Source organism: Tachysurus fulvidraco, chromosome 17 (assembly GCF_022655615.1).
Source record: "Tachysurus fulvidraco isolate hzauxx_2018 chromosome 17, HZAU_PFXX_2.0, whole genome shotgun sequence".
Taxonomy (NCBI): Eukaryota; Metazoa; Chordata; class Actinopteri; order Siluriformes; family Bagridae; genus Tachysurus; species Tachysurus fulvidraco.
The window spans coordinates 7,594,818-7,604,781 of NC_062534.1; the positions used below are offsets into that span (position 1 = coordinate 7,594,818).

The 9,964-nt window shown below is 38.8% G+C and overlaps 1 protein-coding gene across 1 annotated transcript; it reads left to right on the top strand.

Annotated features, from left to right (window-relative positions):
- The first annotated feature begins 5,063 nt into the window (after positions 1-5,063).
- Positions 5,064-8,335, top strand: dusp1 (dual specificity phosphatase 1). Its single transcript, XM_027154738.2, has 4 exons — positions 5,064-5,648; positions 5,860-6,008; positions 6,101-6,320; positions 7,002-8,335. Exons 1-4 carry the CDS (start codon positions 5,237-5,239, stop codon positions 7,361-7,363), a joined length of 1,143 nt encoding a protein of 380 aa, XP_027010539.1. The 5' UTR covers positions 5,064-5,236; the 3' UTR covers positions 7,364-8,335.
- Positions 8,336-9,964: the final 1,629 nt, after the last annotated feature.

The window sequence follows — 9,964 nt, forward strand, 5'->3', positions numbered from 1 at the left end:
AAAGTGCACTACATACACGGGGTTTGTTGGATGGTGACTTTTCTTCACTAGTAAACTGTAACTCAAGTCAAGTCAAGAAGCTTTTATTGTCATTTCAACCATATATAGCTGTTGCAGTACACGGTTCACTGTGTACTGCAACAGGAGTTTCTCCAGGATCATGGTGCTACATAAAACATAGACAGGGCTAAGGACATTGTAAGTAGTCCTAGCCACATAAAGTGCAACTGTGCAACCTGGTGCAAACAGTGCAGACAAAAAGTTACAAGACAATACAAAAAGTACAAAAAATACAATACACAAAAGACAATAAACAGTAAACAGAAACAGCGCCGACCAGTGTAAATACTGTATGTGAATACTGAATGTTCAAACAATATTTCGCGCAGTAATACTAGAATGAACACAGTTTCTTAGCAGCAGGTCCTTGAGATAGTGTATAGAATTGTGCAAAAACAGCAAACAACTGAAATATTGTATATTAGGGGAGAGTGGGGTAAGATGACCCATCTGGTTCAGCATACCAAGTGCTCCTCTGACCATCCCATACTGCTACTCCTTGATAACCATGAAGCCCATATTTCACTGAGGGCACTGGATTTAACAAAGAGAAAGGGGATTGTTACGCTCACAATTCCACCCCAATCTCATCACCTGCAGCCTCTGGCCAAGAGTGTCTATGGTCCATTCAAGACCTATTACAACAGAGCTCTTGATGGTTGGATGAGATCTAACCCAGGCAAAACAGCCAGCATATACCACATCCCTGTATGTGTGAACGAGGCTTTCATGTCAGCAATGACACCATGGAATATCTGTTCTCTATTGAGGTCCACAGGGATTTTTCCTTACAACAGAGATATTTTCTCTGATGCAGAGTTTTAACCATTCATGGTGTCAGACAGACCAAACCCTGATGTGCTGTCTACTTCTGAAGAAGATCAACCCATGGCTTCAACCACCACCTCTGCTGACTTGCCTTCACAGGCAGGTTCTTCAACATGTTGGGCAAATTCACACCTCACCTCCCCTGGATATGTGTTTCCCACTGAAATTTTACCCTTTCCCAAAAGTCAGCAGCCTAGGGCACAGACAAAGAGAAAGCAGGTGAAGACAAGGATCATAACTGATACACCTGAAAAGCAGGCAATAGAAATGGAACATGAAAAGAGAAAAAACAAACTGAAGGGAAAACAAATAACAAGCATCAAAGAACAAGGAAAGTCCAAGAAGAAACAAACCAATAAGAAAACCCTAGTATACAGCAGCTTTGAGGAAAGTGATGTACCCGTCCCACTTGATGACACTTCTGAGTGCGAGAGCTCCCAGGATGAGAGTAGTGAACCAGACATCTCAGTTCTGTCAGTAGGTGACTTTATAATTGTAACTTTTGCAACCAAATGCAGCAGTTACCATTATATTGGCTTCGTTCAGAACCTTGAGGGCAATGAAGTTACCTTAATTTAATTCAACTTTAATTGGTTTGTTTTGTGTTGTTTGAGGTAGCTTTAATAAAGAACATTGTTTAGAAAGGTAAGTGTATTGTTAAATTACTTTTTTAAAAGGTTTATTTGTTTTATACTAGGGTGTTTTATAATAGGATGGACAATTTACCCCTAATGGCTCAATTTACCCACTGACTGGGAACAACTTACCCCTAGCCTGGGGTAAGTTGAGTCACATGAACACTTTTATTTATTTCTAGATCATACGTGCATTCTTATATTTTCAGTTGATAGGCAACATCCCAAATTAACAGTAGATGTCTTCATAGTACTTCTGTCTAAGTTTCCCTTGCCTGGAGATCCACATAAGTAAAAACTGGCTCATCTTACCCCATTCTCCCCTATGTGCAAAATGACAGATATTGTACAGTATGTGCAAAATGACTGAAATGTTGGACAGTTAGTGCAAAAGAGCAAAAAAGTGTGCAAAACAGCATGTAAACAGTTTGATGGATGTAAGCAGCATGTAAACAGTTTGATGTGTCAGTGTGTGTTTGGTGTAGGTCTGTGCAGTCCATACAGATTGATGTAACTTTAACATGTTTAAGATTTGCATTCACGTTACACAATTAATATTAAAGCTGCTGATTGGATACTTTCAATCTCTTTAGTAGAAGAAAAAAAAATTGACGCAGTAAATTTGAAAATGACGCAGTAATACGTCAAATAGAATTATGAACATCTGTCTGTCTGTCTGTCTATCTATCTATCTATCTATCTATCTATCTATCTATCTATCTATCTATCTATCTATCTATCTATCTATCTATCTATCTATCTATAACCAACCTGTATAGTATGTCTTTATTTGCTGTAGTGTCTGTAGTGTTATTTTTTGTTATTATTTCTCTTCACTGAACACCAGAGACCCAAACCAGTTCCAAGATGACAACGCCCCTGTGATCAAAGCAAAGTAAAACTCACTCCTTTACACATTACACCTATCCTGGAAAAATTGCACTGGCTTCCTGTTAGTTTTCGTATTGATTTTAAAATTCTTATGCTCACTTACAAGGCCTTGAATAATTTGGCCCCTCAATATTTGTGTGAGCTGTTAAGCCCCTACATTCCTACACGTGCTCTATGCTCTTCTGGAGCTGGTCTTCTGACTGTCCAAACAACACGGCTAAAAACTATGGGTGATCAGGCTTTTTCTTATTTGGCTCACAAATTGTGGAATTCCCTGCCCTCAGAGATTAGGAATGCAGAATCCCTGGGTGTTTTTAAATCTCACCTTAAAACATACTTTTTTAGGGTAGCCTTTGGACTGGCCCACTTTTCAGACAAAAACCACATTGAAAAAATACAACAGTCGATACACTACATAATAGTAGAGCAATAAAGGATATACCATGTAGTTTCCAAAGACTTATGACATTTGCCCTGAGACATATGTCAGTAAGTGACCAGACAGTAATACTATGTTTAGGAAACATATTGCATATACTTATCTTTCAGTTCTCTTTTTTTACCGAGAGCAAAACCCGAAAGAAACAGAAAACAGTGGTATGAACATGTGCAATTACTGCCAGTAGGATGACTCACATAATTATTCATTTGTGCAATTATTGACAGTAAATAGGTTTTTCACCTATAGATCAAGGGTCTGTTTATTGTGTCTTGTATCTAGTAACAAGTATTGTTATTGTTAGTTCAGGGATTTAGTACATGAGTTCATGTCATGGCTTCATTACATGAGTTGGGGATTGGTGTAAGGGTTAAGTGCCATTTTATGTGTTAAAAAAATATATTATAAATATAAATCACATAACAAATATATATTTGAACTGACACTAACAAATGATTGTTTATTAACAGCATTTAGCAGATACTCGTATCCAAAGAAATTTACATTTATCCCATTTTCACATGCGAGGATTAAGTGTATTTTTTTAGCTCAAGAAGTCAGCAGTAGCAGCTCACAAACTTTTTTTAAGCAGTAGGCCAGCACCTTAACGTGGTGCTAACATTTCACAATTCTTCAAAATATTGAGTAAATGTTGAGGTATCTTTCTTGAAATTGTGGATTGGTTCATCACCCACTCCTCCACAGTTTTGTTTTTGCTTAAAGTAAGTCTGGGTACAGTACATTGTGTTTTCCATACACCCTTCCACCCCTGTCCCAATACACACACATTCTCACACTTCACGCATGAGTAATGTTCCCTTCACATGGCTTGCTTTTCATTCTTGACTCATCCTAGTGTGGAATGGACAGTAAAATCCAGCACTGCAGACAGATGTTGCTGCATTTCTCACTCTTTGGCAAGTTCCCCCTATGTTACTTTATGTTTCTTCCTCTGTTACGGTTACACAACACTCAAAGTGCTTCAAATGGTGCCCTACGGGTCCAACTTCCTGACTCAGGCACCAGAAATGCAGTGCTGACGTCACCCACTGTACTCTGTGATGTCCTACTTTCATTTCGGCATGACCACTGAGGCTTTGAAACAGAAAATAAGATAAACAATTCAGAACAGTGTACAGGATAGAACGAACAAAAAAACCCCTTCTATAAATATTTTATTTAGAAAAAATACCAGAATTGCCCTGTATATGAACTTGACTTCGCTCAGAGAATGAAATATTGGCTTCGTTTGAGCAGTAATAGAATAAAGATGGTGTTTAGTAAATGGGAAACTAAACAATGTCGTTTTGATCATGGCGTAATTCAGAAGTAAGTCATAGCTCAAAGGGAAACCACAGAATTTGATGTAACCACATCCATGGCAACTTGACAAATGCCATGAGAGGGTTACATACAAAACATTGTCGGCATTGTTTTTGCAAACATGACTTGTTCAAAACCTGATTGACAAGCTTTTCACTACAGCAAAATCTACAACTACAGCAACAGCACGGTTTGATAAATGCTTGCTCACGATCCTCAGCATTTTTAATCCCTTGAAGTCCAACATGCTGAAATAAATATGTACTGTGATCCAATGTGGCTGAACCTGTGAGGTGTTTTCTGCAATGGAAATTTACCAGACCTCCAGTTTCTATACAGTGATTAACTTTTATGGTTCGCCTTTGCTTTCGCTGCATTACACACTGCATAGGCCTGTACAATAAAAACAAAGTATAAACTTTTATGAGTGCCGTGACAGGTATTCACTAGCCTAATTACCTTGTTATTCATCAGAACAAGGAGGAGAATAAAAACAATAACATCATGGAAAATTTGAAAAATTCATCAACTGGATAGAGTACGGTAGAATGAAGAGAGAAAGGATAGATTGTCTTTTATTATTATTATTATTATTATTATTATTATTATTATTATTATTATTATAGTTGTTGTTGTTGTTGTTGTTGTTGTTACTGACTGTGAGAATTCTGCCAATTTATTTTTTGGCTTGGTAAAGTGAATGCAATCTTGATTAGAATGATCACTTAGAACTTATCACTACTTTGCTTTGTCAGGATCTTTGTCAGAACAAAAGCATGACGTACGTGCGAATGCGCTCTGGCCAGTTGCCAAAACGGGCGGGATTTCTGACGTCAACTGGTTGCGGATAGATAGAGCGTCGTTTCCCTTTGCTATAAAAGACACTCCAAATGCGAGGAGATCAGAAAGAAACAACGGACAAGAAAAGCGAAGGGTTTATTGCGTGGAAAGAATTGTGCTACATTAACACGTATTGTTGACGAGGGAAATTGTTACCAAATACGTTCAGGAATCGTTTTAAATACCTTTTGTGCCCGGATATATTTTTCTACGTCGCTTTATGTATTTAGATTTGTCTTATCCTGTGCGTCGTCCTACTATGGTCATAATGGAGGTTCCAAACATCGACTGTGGCTCTCTCCGGGCGCTTTTGGAGGGATCCGAGACTGGTTGTCTTGTTTTGGACTGCCGGTCGTTCTTCTCCTTTAGCTCTTCTCACATATCCGGCTCAACTAACGTGCGTTTTAGCGCAATAGTGCGCCGGAGGGCGCGAGGCGGACTTGGGCTAGAACACATTGTTCCCAATGAGGACACGCGGAGCAAGCTGCTTTCCGGAGAATATCAGTCTGTGGTACTACTGGATGACCGAAGCTTAGACTTCAGCCAAGTGAAAAAAGACGGAACTCTGATGCTGGCCGTGACCGCGTTGAGTCGGAACAACCCCCGAGGAGCGCACGTCTTCTTCTTGAAAGGTACGCGGTAACCAAAACACTGTTGCTGTGTTCCTTTTGTGGCCTCTGATGTTATTTATGGTTCTGCGTCCTTGTACGGTGAACTGGCTTCTGACACTCAGCTTTACTTCAGCCGTTGCCATGTTCTATCAGGAGAGCCATGGGTTAGTGTTGATACTGCTCAATGACGTATTGTAATTAAAATACCTCATGTTTTATTTCACTCTCTTAGGCGGCTTCGACACCTTTTCATCCGAGTTCCCTGAAATGTGTACCAAAGCACCACCTCCACAAGGACTGAGTTTGCCTCTCAGTGCCAACTGTCCTCCTGGTAGCGCCGAACCAAACTGTAATAGCTGTACTACTCCTCTCTACGACCAGGTAAGGCTTTCGTTTCACACGTAATATTTCTCAAACATTTCCGTTATGAATCCTGTGTAGTGTGTTAATTAGTTGTTCTTTGACTTGTTTAGGGTGGCCCAGTGGAAATTCTGCCTTTTCTGTATCTTGGAAGTGCCTACCATGCTTCCCGTAAAGACATGCTGGACATGTTGGGCATCACGGCACTCATAAATGTTTCTGCCAACTGCCCCAATCATTTTGAGGACCATTATCAGTACAAGAGCATTCCAGTTGAAGACAACCACAAGGCAGACATTAGCTCCTGGTTCAATGAGGCCATCGAATTTATCGGTAAGTCTTGTTTTTGCATATCTACTATCATTTATCTATGTTTGACAAAACAAGAGCAGATGTTAGTATATACAGCCTTTGGCAGGCAAGCACCAACCCTCCCCCTCTCTGAATTCAAATTTTCAAAAGTTCCCTCCGAAACGACCAGCTGGACAGACCATGCTTGACAGTCACAATGGCTTATATCATCCCCTCTCATCCAGTTTCAAGATGTACTCGCTTTTCATGGAAAGCAGCAGGCCATGGACTAATCTGCTTTTTTAGGGGGCAACTTAGCATTCTTCTCTTCCTTTGTTCTGTGCAAACAAAAGCGTGTTTCTCTGGCGCTGAGCTTGCTTTCCTCCCGGATCAATTCTCCCAGTGGGGGGTGGGACCTCTATTGTGTATTCAGACCTGTCACAGAGGGAGTGCTACCCCATCACCCACTCTCAGCCCCATCTTCCTGTTTTATTAATGAGACGACCCTTTCCGTAAGCAATACTGTAGGCTGTCATTTGCATTTGAAATTGGAGGGTTGCAGCTGAAACTAGAGAAAAGTTCCCATTGGCCATTTTCAGCTCAGGGTCTTTTTTTTTTTATTAACCATCCAGTTGCGTGTATACATATCTTTCTAATTTGTGGAAATTCAAATTTTGCTAAATTGTGTATATTTAAAGTGACATTTTGTGTTTCTTTGTGCAGACTCTGTGAGAAACAAAGGTGGCCGTGTCTTTGTGCACTGCCAGGCGGGCATCTCGCGCTCGGCAACCATCTGTCTGGCCTACCTCATGCGTACCAACCGTGTCAAGTTGGACGAGGCTTTCGAGTTCGTCAAGCAGCGCCGCAGTATCATCTCACCCAACTTCAGCTTCATGGGCCAGCTTCTGCAGTTCGAGTCACAAGTGCTTGCTACGTCCACCTGCTCATCAGAGGCTAGCAGTCCAGCACTCAGCAAAAGTGGCACTGTTTTCAACTTTCCTGTCTCTATTCCTGTCCATGCTGGTGCCAGTCCACTGTCCTTCTTGTCCCATCATAGTCCCATAACTCCTTCACCTACTTGCTGACGGGACTGTTTTTTTGTTATAGTAAGACTGTTTATGGAGGGTTTCAGACACCCAGGCCATTTGGAAATATCTAGTAATAGAAGTTCATTCAGTTTCATGACTGAAAGGAGTGAAAGCTGTACAAAAGAATATAAAACAACCGTTTTATTCAGTATCACAGGCTGGCCTCAGGCCTTGTTGTTAGAAATGATCAATGCAGTTGTTTTTATTGCTGGACAATGAAAATTGTGCCTGTTACTTGACAGTATTTCTATGTAATTCTGGGTAGGAATAAGTGGCTGGCCCAGCCTTGTTCCTCTTTGTTTTGAAAACACTCCTGTGGTGTTTTCACTGTGTCCGATCCACAGTGTGTGAATGTGTGATGTTTGTTGGATGTAACATGAAGCTCCTGAATGTCTGTTGTCTTCAGTCATCACAATTTGAGCCTTGCAACAGATAATCATTGGCCCTCTGTTTTATGTATTGGCACAGGATAAAATACCAGGTGTTTGCATTTTCTCAGGAAGCGTCTTCATTTATTTCATGATGGCCTGTATCGTTGTTTATCATATACACAGTCTGAGGTGGCTGCAAGTTGCCAGACTACAAGGTGCTAACCTGATAAATGTGCCCTCTTAGTTTAGTTTAGTTTTCTTTCCAGAACAATGAATGTATTTATAATATCTGGCTAGATTCACTACGCCTTAAGTCAATAAAAGTGAAATGTGTGGCTCCTTTAAGGGCCTCTCGGACCTTCATCCAGCCTACCGGCATGTTTGTTTCCTTGTAAACAAACACAAAATACCTCATGTGCATGTAATGTTATCAGTCCTGTAAGAGCCACAAGCAGTACCAATGGGAGTGACTTTCAGGAGACTGTATTGATATGTGATATTTATTTACTAAATTAATATATTTCATATTGTATATTTTTTTACATCTTTGTGATATGTTTTGATACTGACAAATAAAATGATTTGTTGTACACGTGAATCACTTGTGTGGTATGATACTTTTTTGTTTTAAGCATAACCATAAACATAAAAAACACAAACATAAAAATGGATAATATATGATGTAATGATGTTTTATTTAAGATTTTAACCAACCAAGGACCCTTCAAGTGGGAAATGGTAAACACTTTATTACTGAGAATAATTTATTAAATGGCATAGCAGCACACAGTTGATATTCTGCCAAGCATGTTGTGTATATAACATATTCTGCTATCATGTAACAAGTGTTAGAGTCCAAATGATGTATGCCTCACTTTCATATGTTGCTAAGTTGAAATCAGATTTGCACTCTGATGCACTCAACTGAGTCAGAGATCCACAAGTCTGATAATAAACCCAGTGTCAACAGGGTTATTACTTAAAACAAATTGAAGTTTGGATACCCTTAGAACATAAATAAATGTGTATGTATGTGTTCAAATATGTTAATTTATTAGATTATTACATTAGATTATTTTTTAAGCTCCAATTTCAATTTATTCAGCTTAAAATGATAAATGTTCTATAAAATCTTGTATAGACACCCTTTAAATGTTGACCAGTGTCCACCACTTTTCAGTATTTTTGAAGCAGATTTAGGAATCTCTCAATTGTAATATTAACCCCATGTTTTGCTTTCTTCAAATCAAGTTGGAAGTCTGAGAGGGTCATGACAAATATGTTATATATATGTTTATTTTTTTTTTTTCATTTTTTGCTTTAATTTGCTATCATGCTAACAGTGGGTGCAAGCTGTGAGAATTTCCCTGGGATGGGAAACTACTTCACGGGACACCATTCACACACACACACACACACACACACACACACACACACACACACACACACACACACACACACACACACACACACACACACACACACACACACACACACAATAATTCACACACAGAGGCTTTAGATTTGACAGATGATCTAAGTGCATGATTTTGGATAGTGGGAACAAACAGCCTTACAGCTGTGAATGACAATGCTTCTAACATTCATCTTTAATTGATACATTTAGTTGCCTTTAAAATAAATAAAAATAAATAAATAAATAAAAATAATAATAAAAAAATCATTATATATAAAAGCAATATACAATAAAATTATGAGCATTAATGAGTCCATTTTTATAGTGAATAAGCAGTTAGTTTAATGAATATGGACCACTGATGCACAGAAGTGACCAAGCATACAACTTGAAAGAAACAAAGCTGAATTTGAACATATTTTTATACCAGTGCATGCCTTGGGATTTATTTTGTTAAAAAAAACATTTATTCTTGTAATAAATCTTATAGATTTATACATTTCTTAGTGATTTATTATTCTAAAGGTTATTCACCATACTCACCATATTTATTACTATAAATGCCTTGGATTGTGTTTTTAACCTTTTGGAATAATAATTATTATAGCCTACAAGGATTAAAACATTGTGTATCAGCTGCTCAGAAAATACTCTCAGATGTTCAGAAGACTGCTTTGAAATGCCTGTGGGAAACAGATTGACCTTTTCACATTCAAACAGACTTGGCCATATGTAGCAGCACTCCACCATGTGTGTCAGTGTGCATTGGAATTTCACATTGGTGGTGTTGTGTGGTATAGAATCATTATC

Excerpts from the sequence above, each read along its gene's own strand:
- dusp1 (XM_027154738.2), top strand. The coding sequence starts at position 5,237 with ATGTATTTAGATTTGTCTTATCCTGTGCGTCGTCCTACTATGGTCATA. Across the intron at positions 5,649-5,859 it reads GCACGTCTTCTTCTTGAAAG|GCGGCTTCGACACCTTTTCA; the intron begins GTACGCGGTAAC and ends TCACTCTCTTAG. Across the intron at positions 6,321-7,001 it reads TGAGGCCATCGAATTTATCG|ACTCTGTGAGAAACAAAGGT; the intron begins GTAAGTCTTGTT and ends TTCTTTGTGCAG.